Genomic DNA, 13,902 nt, shown 5'->3' with positions numbered 1-13,902 from the left:
TCAGTTTACAGATAACACCCGAATGTGTAACATGCATTTGTAATACTTAGCTGTTATTGGTTTCCTTCATAATATAATGATCACTTTTTATTGAATGTAAGGTGTCCTTTGTCCCATTTCACTAATAAGGAAATGAAGCGCAGCATAGAAAGGTAGGATAATTTGCTCAGAGATTGCACTGCAGGCAAACAGCAGAGCAAGGAACAGAGCAGTCTTCAGACCAGACTCTCAGTTCTTAAGCCACCAGACCACCCAGTCTTCATAGATGTGTGTTCTCTGATGGGAGTTTCTCAGAAATTCAGATGATGTAGGATAATGTCCTTAGGTACAAAGAATATAACACACAAAAAAAAAAATGTTGTCATTTAATAAGACATTTACATAAAGACCTCTTAACACGACTTGAGTGTGATTAAGCAATGGCAATACTGATGTTTCCTCTTTTTCAGAGATTAAGACGGGTTCAGTGATGGAGGGTTTCCCATGGTAAAAAAAAAGTCCTGTTGTAAATGTTTTTTCTGGTAATACAATTAGGAAATCTTGGCCTTGGTTAATGTAACTTAAAGAAAACATGTTGTCTTCATCAAACTTTCAAGTTGTTAAACAGGCATCGCCTTGTCTAGAAAGAAAACGGGAGCATATAGTGTTTCCATGGAAACTCAGTTAAAATGCTGATTTGTGGAAATGATCATAATCAGTACCATAATCTAATCTTATTGAATTAAATGAAAAAAAAAAAAATCTTAGTTAAGAAGAACTGAAGAACAACATAACAGTATCTCCATGCATGCAGAAATCATAGACTTCTGCCCTTACAGATGCTTTCTAAGAGCACTGAAAAACATGGAATAAAGCAGGGAAGTTTCTGGTAGCATTCTCATTTTTCTTTTATGGATAATTTTACCATTTTTAATATAAAAATCAAGACAAATATAAATCTATGTAAATGTATTTTACTTAAGTTGGTAAAAGCTTAAATTCCTGCTATGTATGTTAGATGTTTAGTGAAAGGAAGATGGACTTTTCCCTTGGTGTGGGGCATCCCTATTCTGTAAAGTGAAAAAATTGGGCTAACCTTTGCTTCCCTTATAGACAAACTGAAAGATTTATTCACTCTGGAAAAGATTCTAGCACCCTTGCTGATGAAATGCAGAACTGATTAATTTGACTGTATTAGAAAATGAAATATTCTAGTAAATACATTGAGCAACATTTTCAAGAGACCCTCTGTAGTTTAGATGTGCCCACTTTTTGAAAATTAATGATTCAAAGTTATTCTGTTGCCTAATAGTGCTGGAAGGATCACAACAGAGACTTAGGAAGAACTCCCTGCAATATAGTGATTGCAGTGAGAGATGCGAGCTTCTGCAAATCCCATCAGTGTTTGTCTGCCCTTATAGCTGTATAGGTGCTAACAGCTATAAAATGTTGGCCTTTGGAAGACAAATTTTCATTCTAAATCAGTAATACCTGAGCCTTTATACAACAACATCATTTCCGAAAATTCTTGCCAAAAGTATTCTCCAAATAGATTTTTAAGGACTTTTCCTATTCCTATCATATGCCAAGCATCCCTCAACTTGAACAGACTTCAATGAGCACTAGCAATGCTGAACATCTTTTAGGCATAAACCACAGTTGAATTTACACTGATCTCACAACTTAGTAGAGATAGAAGCTATTTTGTGTGATAAAACCTTAGTTTAATGAAATGTCAAGGACAGCTACCTTTCAGCAAACCTTTTTATTTCAAAGATGTCCTTTTGGAGAGGATTATAGCTGATATCTGTCATATTGATTTCCCTAAAAAAAATATGAATTTATTCTCTTAAAATATGCTTTACTCCTGCATTGAAAGCTAGATCCTACAAATTATTGTTATAAATTGTAGGATGCTTCTTGTGGAAGCATCTGGATAATAGTTTTCATAAGGTGTAGCAGATTTGCACTGCTACTGTGGAAAATATGCCAGCATTTCTTCTATTTTCAGATAATAACTCACAGAAAAGTGGAAGAATAGTCATAATTTGGCACTCAGACAATGATGATATTTTATCAAGAAATTTTAAAAATCTATCTGTGCCTTTTGAATTTTGGAGTCTTAACATTTTTGACATTTAATTACATTTGTTTTCTTGAGTATTCTTTAAACACATTTATTAAATATGTATTTGGCCACAGATAAGTCAGTAGATTGCTCTTTGTATTTTCCTGGGCCAAGGGGTTGTTAAATTCTATATCTATCTAATGAAGAATATAAGCTGTTGTCCATGTTTTAGCAACATGAGGAGTATCTCTCTCAGTTTGTGAATACTCAGAAGATCAGACCTAAGCAAATTTTTCTGCTTAAGGCTATCTAAGTTTATCTAGGAATTCTGAAGATGCTAACTTTTGCCTAAAATGTGATAAGATAAATAAAATAGAAAGCTGTTATTCTACCCCTCCATGCCTGACCTATTGGTTGCACTGTTTTCCAGTTCACACACTGAAATAAAAGATATTATAAATTTCTTTTTCCAATAAAGGTAATTCCTAAAAGGAATAATGAATTTATCTTGACAGAGTTTCATAATACTAGAATTTCTGCAAGAGTAACATAAATAATAAAGTTAACTAAATGTGAAAGTATTCAGATCATGGCCAATGTTAATCCAGTTCTAGAAGCTGAAGGAATTTTGATGGGCACACTTGCTGTCTGTATTGTTTACCATTGCTGCCTTTTACAATTATTCAGTAAAGATACAAACATAATACTGGGGTTTTGCAAGACACCTTTTACTGTTCTCTTGATACTTTCAAAAACAGAATCCTTAATGGAAGTATTTCTGATGCGTTACGTGACTTTAGTCTTACAGTAATTCTAAGTAATTAGATAATCACAGTACAGTGCAATTTGGAAATACCACATTATAACAAAGTCATTAAGGAATCCAAGTCTTGTTTCTAGTGATGTAATGATTTTGATAAAATGTCAGTGTTTTCTTACCCACTACACTGTCTGCTTGCCTAATAACATTTTGTATAATCAAGTATCCATTCTGAAACGCTGGATTTCCAATTTCTGGATGGATAGACCTCTTTGGAAATAAGAGCAATATTTTTTTTTCCCATTCTCTGAAATCAATCTTATTCACAATGCTAAAATTTGTTAACATTAACTTTTTCTTTCAGCTGAGTTAGGTAGTAGCCTGGATCAAATCTCAAAGAATGAAACACTATCAAAGTTTGACCACAGTGTATTTTAGTTAAAGCAGAAGCTGAGAGCCTGACACCTCCTAAGAGAATCTGGTCACAGCTTCCAAGAGTTCAGATAAGGATTCTAATTTCTGGATGTTTTTCTGAACTCTGAGTCTCTTGAGGTTCATTAATTGCAAACTTGAAACCACAGCTTGCTGGCTGAGATGTGAAAGAAATACTGGCTAAGCCACTGCAACTAGTAAGATTAGGACTTGAGCTGTGAGAAATGAAACTACTCAATTCACTCTTTTTCTTTTTCCTTTTCCTTTTTTCCTTTCCCTTTCCTTTTCCCTTCCCCTTCTCCTTCCCCTTTTTCTCTTTTCTTTTCCTTTTTCTTTTCTCTTTTCTTTTTCTAATTCCATTTCTCTCTTCTTTTCCTAACGCAATGAAACAGGTGTCAGTAGGTGTCAGATATATCCTAAAAGTTCTAGATTCTCTAGACATCAGACAGAGCTTAACCATTCCCTACTTCACTCTCTTTAAACTGTGTAGTTTCTACCACTTTTATACTATCAATGTTCCCCTTGTATTTCTCAGTAGCAAGGTATATATCTTTCCAGCAATGTGCACTTAGTGTAGTTTTGCATGCCAAGTGGTTACCTCCCTCCAGGAATATGACTTTTTTTTTTTTCCTGGAAAAACTACAGATGCATTCCCAAGTAGCTCCCTTGAGCTGTACACCGGGTGCACAGAGTTTATCATGGGGTAAAATAGTAGATTTTTTGTGGGAGCACTTTGTTACAGTGTTGGCAGCACATCTACTACCTTGTAAAGTTTGAAATATGGCATAACTGTCTGAATGATAATTTACAGATAACCTGTATTCCTCCAAGCTCTTCAGTGAACCCTCCTGAAAAGGCAAAAGACTTTCAGTCAACAGTGTCTATATTTTTTTTATGTTTCCACTCAATTTATATCCTTTCTCTGCTTCCTCTTGCTCCTGCTGCTACTTCATTAGTCCTCCAGAAGGAAGATATGTGTCGAGGAGTCAAAGGGAGTCTGGTTTATGATGATGTTCACAGACTGCCCTCCTCAGTTCACTTTGTAAGGGGTTGGCTGCAAACCAAACCCTTCAGCTTTCCCCCGTGGTTTGAGTTTGGATGAACTTCGGCCTCCCAGAAATCATCATCCTGCTCCCCTTTCAGCTTGGCCTCACATCAAGTTACCAGTATCTCCTCCCTTTCTGCTTAAGCTTGGCCTCCAGGAAATACCGGTTGCCACTGCCTTTGCTGTATCTGGGGATTTTCCATCCAGACATCTACTTCCACCACTAATTCTGAACATGTTCTGGGAGAAAATAGTATGTTTAAGATCAGTGAGTTAAGAGGGAGAGCTTCAACTTTCCATTCCCCACTTAAGAAGAATTCATGCATTTACATGTTGCGTCCCAGTACACCTGATGGAATATTCTATGCATTAGCTAAGACCTTATGACATGCAATGAACACTGTATTGTCTCTAATAACAAAACTCTGACACTGATATATAATTATATGGTACTTAGAAATTCATGTGTGTGTGCAGACATCCCACCTGTTAGAAGCTAAACGGATAAAGTTAATGTACCCGTAATAACAATGATTTTCATATCCGAATGTGCGATATTTAATTTTCCTTGGGTAAGAACTGTCTTTTATAGTAACAAAAACAGAAGAAAGCACACAATAACTTAATATCTTGACTCAGCTTTTTCCTAATTAAAACTTAGCAAGACTTAAATTGTGTAGGCTGATTTTCATTTAATTAATTAATTAATTTAATTTTGTATTGGGTGTTCAATATTCCTGACAAAAATAACACATTTTCATGTTAGAAGAAAATGCTGGACATCATCTTTTTTAATAAAAGAAATAAAAATGAGTTTGGGTGAGAAGGGGAAAGTATAGATAGAACTGAAATGATCACTGAGATCAAGAAGGAAACTGAATGAAGTGTGAAGTTTGGAAGAATGAAACTGAATTTTATTGTGCAAGTGAACTGTAACTGGGATTAGAAGCAGTCTGGGAAGTACACATTCAGTGAAAGCTAATTCATTTTTTTGTTTAAGCTAACTGCTGTGATAGAAAGAATTAGTATTGCTACAAATATAATCTTATTACTAAATCCTGTTGGAATACCTTTGATTTATTAGATAACACTTATTGTATGGAGAAAACAACTGTTTTTGTTTGTTTGTTTTCAATTATGATACCTAAAATGTTTTGTACATAACCTAACATAAATGTTTTATAGGTATTTATAAGTATTTAGAAAAGCATATACTTTGGATGTGAGATACTTCAGTTAATCTGTAACGGAGGTATATTTTGGCAGTTATGCTGTTTATTGATCAATATCTTACCATGGAGTGTAATATTCAGCTTCTTAAGCTTCGGCTAAGCTAAAATTGAAGACAGAAAAGATTTTGAACTGAATCAAAGACTTAGAGCATAGACAAAAGAAATGCAATCAATTTATTTTTTTTGTAAGTAGTTAAATGTGTTGTTGAATATTTCACATTTACTTATTAGGTATTTTAATAGATACTAAGAGGTAGTAGAGGTAGTTAGAAACAAATGTTAAGGAGTCTTGGCTTAATATACAAAGTTGATACAGGTAAAAAAAAATAATCCTGTTTCAAGTCTGTCTCCAAGGTTTATTATTCTGAAGGCAAATTAAGCCTCCCTTAAGCTAATTCCATCAGAAAAAGGATGTCCAATTATCCTTAAAATGTTGAGCATCTTTTACGTATGAGAAATTACCTTAGGCTAGCTATAATTTACTTTCTGTGGAAAAAGGGATTAGACAGATATTTCTTTAATCTTGCTGATCTACTGCTTTTGTATAGTGTTAAGTTCTATGGATATTCTACAGAATTGAAACCCTTTTACATTTTACTGCTTTTTACTTGAATCTATATTTCAAGTATCTCTCCCGGGTTTGTAGGGAGTTTGAGCTCCTCTGATGCTTGAAATAAATCAGTCTACTCTGTTTTCCTCTCTTATTTTAAGTAGGAGTTGGTCCTTTTTACTTACAGCATAAGAGCTCTTACAATTCTGTACACAGAAAAAGACTAATTTATTTAGGGAGGATTTCTTTATCATTTTGTCTATTTGCTTAACTGTAGAGATTTTGAGATGAACACAAACAATTCTGATCTATTCAAATAATTTATTTGTTTTCATACATTCTTTCCTTGATACTAAATGGGCTTGAGTTCTGTAAAAGTTGAGCTCTTCCCAATAACTTTATGCTTACAGCATCCCACAAAATACAATGAATTATTACCTTCAGCCTTTGAATAAATGCATTGGGAAATGAATTATTTAAAAATTATTCAGCCAGGAAATTAACTTTGTAGTTCTTAAACATCTTATTTCATAGAGTACATGCTACAGAATGCCAATCCTTGTATTAAACAGAGGAAAGAAATTTTGAGGAGTTCATCTCTACTATCCATACACAGCATTAAAGCTATTTGTTGGAGTTGCCTAAGTAAATTTGATAGTATGGTTGACAGAATTACTTGGATTTGAGGTATTCTTCTGAAATGAAACATTTTGTGTTACAGAAAACAGACAGGTACGCAAAGAAAGAGCCTTAATGCCTCTCCAGTAGCCTACATTAGCTGAACATGTACCCAGTTTGTAAAACACTGATTTAAATATAAAAATAAATGGCAGCACAGGTATTTTGTTCTGAAGTTCTGAATGCTGATGAACTAGATGTCAAAGTTTTCATGAAGGAAGTAAAAGTAGAACAATGGTAAGATTAAAGTCTCACACTAAAATGCTCCTCTTCGAAGTAAATGACTATTGCTGTTTTCACTATACAGTCTATATGGGAGATATGTTTTCTCCTCCAATCTTGAAACTTAGGTACAAATCATGTTCATTAAAAAAAAAAAAAAAAAGAAAAGAAAACAAATGAACAAACAAAAAAAGAATTACAAGGATTGCAAATCTGTCATATGGAAAATATTTCTTTTGTTGTGCAACTGTGCCACTTGTTGCCACTGTGACTGAATTACCTTGACCAGAGCAGACCAAAGTTTAAGATCTGAAGTTTACCTCATTCAATGGTATTGTACCTAAGAGATAAGTGATAGAGCTCCTCTAGAAGTTATGTAGAGAAATCAATGGAATCGATCTTGTAAAAGGACAGAAGGCAGTAACTGGTTAAGTCTGGTCCCTTACTTCCTACTGTAACTACACTGCTCTTGAAATCACAGGTGTTTGCTTGAGAGAGAATGAGTTCAGTATTCATCTGTGGTCTTTTACCTCCCATCATAGTTAACCTAAGTATCAAATTTCGTAGAGCTAATACCATGAAAACAGAGCTGCAGCTGTATGTGTCTTCTCATTCTCATGAGAAGGGATGCTCTACATTTCACCAAAATCAGACCCAGGATTTCAGTTGTCTTTATGCTACAGCATTCCTCTATGAAACTGATTAAAACATTCACATGGAATGTTTTACAGATGAACTTACTCATAAATATCTTGTTTCTTTTCAGAATTTGTCTCATGGTATGAAATTTATACTGGTTACTGGAAGACATTCAGTATGCATTTGTTTTCTTCTTATTTAAGAGTCTAGACTATGTAGTTAGCTTTTCTCTTACTAATTTTACACTTTATTCTGAATATCATGAAATAGTTCGGATTGGGAAAATTCTCCTGAGGTATTTGGATTCTCCAAACTTCTGCAGAAATTTATGTATACATACAATTTGATTAGAAGAGAACAAAGACTGTAATGGCTTCTTTACATGTTTGAGGCTTAGACTGCTACAGGCAAATCTAGACCTTGATTTAGTGTGGTACCTACTTGTGTATCTGTTTAACATGCAGTTTGTTCAGTGAACTGAACAGAAATGTTCACATGCATAAAACAAGGCATGGACTGTGCTTGATGAAATATAAGAAACTTAAGCTGGTATAAGTGTTTACATTAACTCACAGTTGCTGAAATGGATGACTACAAATGTAATATGAGATTGAAATTTCAGATACTGGTATAGCAGATATTTCTCTGTTTGAAATTTCTTTGTGGAAACTTCCTGAAAATATGTGTTTCCTCCATTTCAGAAACAGGAATGAGATGTGCAGATCACCTGCATACTCAGAGTGAGCCTGAAGAACAGATGTAGAAAACATGTGTTGCATGGCTGTCAGACAGCATCTCCTCATTGACTGTAAAATAAATTACTAGACAATAAAATACAGTTGGAGAGAGTTTCCTCTGGATTTCATTCTAAAGAAGAAATGGATTTCTGTCCTTACTCTCTTAAGCAAATATGTCAGTGAATTATCAATAGCAAAAACTATTTATAGCCTGTTATGTACGTAATTTTTCCTGCCTACTAATATAAAAGAAAAATATGTTCATGGCATCAGCATGTGTAAGTTTGCTAAAACAGTATTACCAATGATAAAAAGGTAAATATGTTTTTAAATGATTCTTACTGTGGGTCCAAGAGTAAGAATGAGAAAATGAAAGTTTCCTATACAAGAGGATTTTTATGTCCCAATAACAAATGATCACTTGAAATATTAACCATCATTCTCATGTTGTTTCAGCACGTGTTCATGTGTTTGAGCTTATAGAAAATTGTGTTCCTTTAGATGTTATAATACTAACAGTAGAATATGAATTTGAGATAGGTTTGAACATAAATGCATTCAACTTTTGCTTCTTTTGATTAATATGAAGGCATCTTCAATTTCAATGTCTTCTCTGCGTATTGTCACATTGTATTAGTAATATTTTCATGTTTATTCAAACTATAAAGGATTTGAAATATTATTATGTGCACTCCAATTTGATCACTAGTGTCTATTTAACATGGGTCTTGCTTTCCCTCTTTATTATAGCACTATTTCTGCTTTAGATTTATTTCAAATAATAACTTTGAAAAATTTATGTAACATACAGTTTTATTTATATATTTCCCAGCTGTAGGTATCCAGATGAAACTTGAATTTTTCCAGCGGAAATTTTGGACAGCAAGCAGACAGGTATGTTTTAAATTGAAATTTTTCTTGTCATTGAATCCACAACATCTTTGTAACCGTGTAGTTGATCCACAATTACTTTGTCACAAAATTGTTGTAAACAAGCAATTTATTTGAAATATACCTCACATAGGTTGTTATCTCTGCTCATATACCTTCCAGTTCGTTGTTAGCAAAAAAGTATTCTGTGTGCTTGATTCCATATTTATGGAAGAAAAATGTAATTATATATAGTGAGTTGCTTTGTTGATCTGACAGATGTTAACTTTCTCCTTCAGATAGAAGGAAAAACAGCAGACCAAGCTGTGATACCTATTCATTTTCAGTAATAGCAGAATTGCACCTTCTTGCTAACCTAGTACCTTTCTTCTGACATTTGGTTAAATGCAACATCACGCAAATCAATCAACTACGTGATGTGGCTGAATCATGGTTGGCATCTGTAGTATTTGATAAACTATTGCTAAAATGTTTAGTATTCATTAAAGAGAGTAATCACACACAATCATACACATTCTGAGAACAACTCAAAAAATACATATCCAAACCCACCCTGCCAGAAAATCATGATTTCTTGTTGATGAACAATTTCCAAGCTCCTAAGAAAAAGGAGATGATAGTGTTTAAAACACTTGTAAGGGATATAGTGTGAATTCAGACAGGAGCAGAAAAGGATTGGTGAACAGATGTAAGAATTTCCTTCTCATGCTTTTAGAACAAATGCTGCCTTTGATAAAAATGTAATCAATTTCAACATCACTATAATTGTTCTCACCTTGATTCTGAAAGTGTCATTTTTCATAATCATCAAACTGAAATTGAAAATATTTTATTTTTGGTACTGTCTCTAGTGTGCGTCTCTTGATGGCAGATGTGCAATAAGTTGTGATGATGAAGTAAGTGTTCAACAGATCTTTATTTTCCATTTATATTTCTACTGCAGTAGAACATAATGTTGAATATAATGTACAGTGAGAGGTTCAGACTAAATTAATGAGTTAACTAGGAGCTGCCTTCTAAATATTATGCAATTTATGTGGTGAAACTCATTTTATGACTCCTTATGAACATCCATTTATGAGATTGACAGTGGTACCTCTAATATGCATTGCAGTAGCTTTTGCTTATGAATCCAGTTTTGGATGTCACATGAAGATGCTCAAAGGTGTATTTTTAACTTCTTTATTGTTCACCTGAGACAGAAGCTAATCCCTAATATTCATGCTATTATAAAACATGAACTTAAAGTTGGGTCTATGCAGAATGGATACATAAATAACACTTCAGAAATAGGAAAGAAGTAATCTGAGTCAGTAGTTCTTAATTGACGCACCAAAGTAGATTTTAAAATGCTGCTTATTTTGGTAGATGAAAACAATATATTTAGCATTTTATGCATAGATTTTTGTAAAGCATTTGGTATCAGACTGTATGATCTTCTGATTAAGCAATCAATTTATAATTAGACAAATGATTAAAAAAGCGGTTGACAAAGCACAAGCTGTATGTATAGATGTAGAGCAGTTAGATGCGCAGGATCATAGAAAATCAGAGTTGCATTTTTGTTATTGTATCATCTATCACATCCCTGTGTTATCTCCAAACTAAGAAATGGTGGGAGGAGACCTGGATCACCTGATAACTGTGCTAGGACAAAATACATTTTATTAGGTATAATTTGTGCTGATGTAATATTTTTTACAATTGTTTTTCTTATTTTTTTTTTCTTTTTCTTTTTTTCTTTTTCTTTTCTTCTTTTTCTTTTCTTCTTTTTTAAGTGGAATAGCATTTATACATTTATATACATCTATAAAGTTTTTTACACAGTTTTATTCTGTTTTATTTTGTTTTGCACATGCTCGGTTGTTTTCAGGCCAGCTGCTCTGTATCAGCAGACATGAGCAGTCAGTGCAGCCTCAGTACTCACACAGCAAACTGAAGGACTGTTCTGCAAACTCGGGTGTTTAAACAGCCCCTTCTCATCTCTACACTTGAAGCCATTTCTTCCAAAGCTCTTGAAGTTCTCTTAAGTTCTGTAACTAATTTTTAAAATAGGTACTACAATGTATTATTTGTACTATCCCATATAAGTCTTGATTTTCTCCCTCTCTGCTCTCTCTTCTTATCTGTCTTCTAATCTCCATGTAACAGACTCTGACTATTTTAGCATTTGAATGACACTTCCCATTCTTTTTGCAGAGGTGCTACATGCCCTGTATTAATGTATTTCCCCTGAAATCATCACATTTTCCACCATCTCTACCACTGTCTTGACTGTATTCCTACCTATTCCATAGTAGATCCATTGGGAGTATGTTGTGTAGCACTAAATTTATTCATGGCTATTTAGTACATTAAAAAAATTAGTGAGCACAACTATAGTTACATAAAATTTAACAAATCCTACAGGAAAAATTTATCGAGGCTGGGCTGTCCCAAGGACACATAATTTGAAAGCAAATAACAGTGATCAAAAACATTCATGTATCTATTTGGGGAACACTTTCTGGCATTTGCTATTAATACATTTTTTATATATGTGTAAAAATATATATACATATTTAAGTCTACCAATGTGATTTTAATTTTTGGATTAATTTGACGTAGATTAGTGTATGAAAAGTTTAAAAGCTGTATTCATCAAGTTTAAATGCATTCAAGTTAGATGTGTTAGCTTAGATGCATTCAAGTTTAAATGATGTAGTCTTAGAAAATTCACTGAAATGATTCTACTTCATAATTTCAAATTCTCTGACAATGAAAGGTGTTTTATTGAAAAATGAGTCTGGGACATAGATTCATAAATTCCATTTCCCTGGAGACTTTCAAGGTGAGGCTGGATCAGGTCGTGGGCAACCTAATGTAGATGTAGTGTCCCCGTTCATTGCAGGGTAATTGGACTAGATGGCCCTCAGAGGTCCCTTCCAACTCCAAGGATTCTATGATTTCATGATTCTATCATATGAAACTCACAAAAACCATTCCAGGGACAAAGGTGAATGTTGAGACACGAGCAATTACAGAAGTTGAGCATTTTACATCTTCAGCAGATCAAACCAAAACTTAGATCAAACTATACGTCATATCCCAGAACCACTGAGAGTAACAGTTGAAAGACAGAAATAGCAGGAAATATTAGTTATTCTTTAATATTTCACAGCTGTCTTATCTCGATGGTAAGAAAATCTCTGATGAGCAATTACTGTACAAATTAGAGCATTTAAAAGTATTAAGAAATGAAATTAATAGAAATAGGTACAATAGTCACACAGAATTAGCTTATGAGCCTTTGCAATTATTTTATTCTAAGATACAGTACCATGACGGATTTGCAATTCCTCAGAAATCATTTTTTTCTTTTCTTTTGCAGCTTAAAATTTGCTCATTTTTTTCTTGTTTTCCTAGCGTCTCACATTTTATTTTAGTTTTTTGTTTTCTTTCTTTTTCATATTTGGTTTCGTAACCCATATAACATTCCATTACTGCTATATATTGGAGCTGTGACAAATACATAGAGGACTTGAACTTGATCAAAGTTACCATGCTCCGAATGTGTTCTCAGACCTCAGTCAACATTCTTGGTGTGTTTATTCTGGACTTCGTGCCTGCTGTATTTTACAAGCTCAGGGACTCTCTACCTATGGAACATTCCCTTGAAATCTCAAGTTCACTGAACTTGAACCTTTGGGCAAACCTGCTCATAGTTCACTTCCAACACCTGTGAACCATTGTGAATTAAACCTTTATCATACAGTCTATGCAAATGTTATTATTCTATGCATTAATTTTGCATTTGACATTTTCTGTTTGAGATTTACTGATATAGCGGACAAGCAAATGCACCCTACTGTGCTTTGTCAGTGCTAAATTTCTTTTGAAAATGCTTCTTTAATGCAGTACTGAATAGCACAAGTTATTTATCTTGCTGGTGGGTAGGTGAATGAATGGCCTAAATTCGTCAGCTTCTAAAATGGATAGAAGTAGAAACCCTCTTATCTTCACACAGCAAAGTGCAAATTCTTCGAACTGCCTGTATGCTATACCAAACCTAAGTCATGAATATAATTTTAAATTTTGAAAAATACTAATTGAATGACTATAGTGTAGAGATTTGATACATGGCCACTAATTCTGGAGTCAGGACAGTGGTTTTCCAGCTGCACATGATCTGTAAGCTATGAAATGAAGCCCACTCTCTTTCTTGTCCAGTGTAACTACTCTTCATCATTTTCTATGCTGTGGAGAAATACTGTTTCTAATGTACTGTCTTTAGATTAATCTTTCATGCAGGAGAACTGCAAATACATATCCTTGAAAGAGGTCTTTGTTGACTTAGCTCCTCTCCTATAAAGTTCGTGGGAGGTTTATGGTTTACTTGGGGGAGAGAAGTGTTCTGGAGTTACAGTCTATTTCTGAAATTCCTCTCTTCACACACCACTGAGGTTAAGTAGCTGCCTCTTCTGAATGCATTTGCTCTACTCAGATCTTTGCCAGCATCATCAGCTTTTCACATTGCATTTGCCAGCTTTTGGTTTTCTGGCAGATCAAAGGTTGGAAATTAGTTGTTTCAAACTTCCTTTTTGACAGGTTTTCTGCCACTGGGGTGGCTTGCAGCTTAGGTTCCCCTATTAGAATGCATATCCTGCATTTGCATTTGGGAATGACATTC

The 13,902-nt window shown here is 34.0% G+C and overlaps 1 protein-coding gene across 1 annotated transcript in view; it reads left to right on the top strand.

The window, feature by feature from the left end:
• The window catches only part of CACNA2D3 (calcium voltage-gated channel auxiliary subunit alpha2delta 3), a 392,330-nt gene that overhangs the window by 337,958 nt on the left and 40,470 nt on the right, over window positions 1–13,902 (top strand). The window contains exons 28-29 of the mRNA XM_065749768.1: window positions 9,175–9,236; window positions 10,085–10,129. Of these exons, the coding sequence (XP_065605840.1) occupies window positions 9,175–9,236; window positions 10,085–10,129 (107 nt within the window). The remainder of the gene's footprint in view (window positions 1–9,174; window positions 9,237–10,084; window positions 10,130–13,902) is intronic.

Source organism: Cyrtonyx montezumae, unplaced genomic scaffold, assembly GCF_038088225.1.
Source record: "Cyrtonyx montezumae isolate F1298 unplaced genomic scaffold, pur_monq_1.0 scaffold_6, whole genome shotgun sequence".
Classification (NCBI taxonomy): domain Eukaryota; kingdom Metazoa; phylum Chordata; class Aves; order Galliformes; family Odontophoridae; genus Cyrtonyx; species Cyrtonyx montezumae.
Note: the sequence above shows the minus strand (reverse complement) of the source record. Positions and strands in the feature narration are given on the sequence as shown.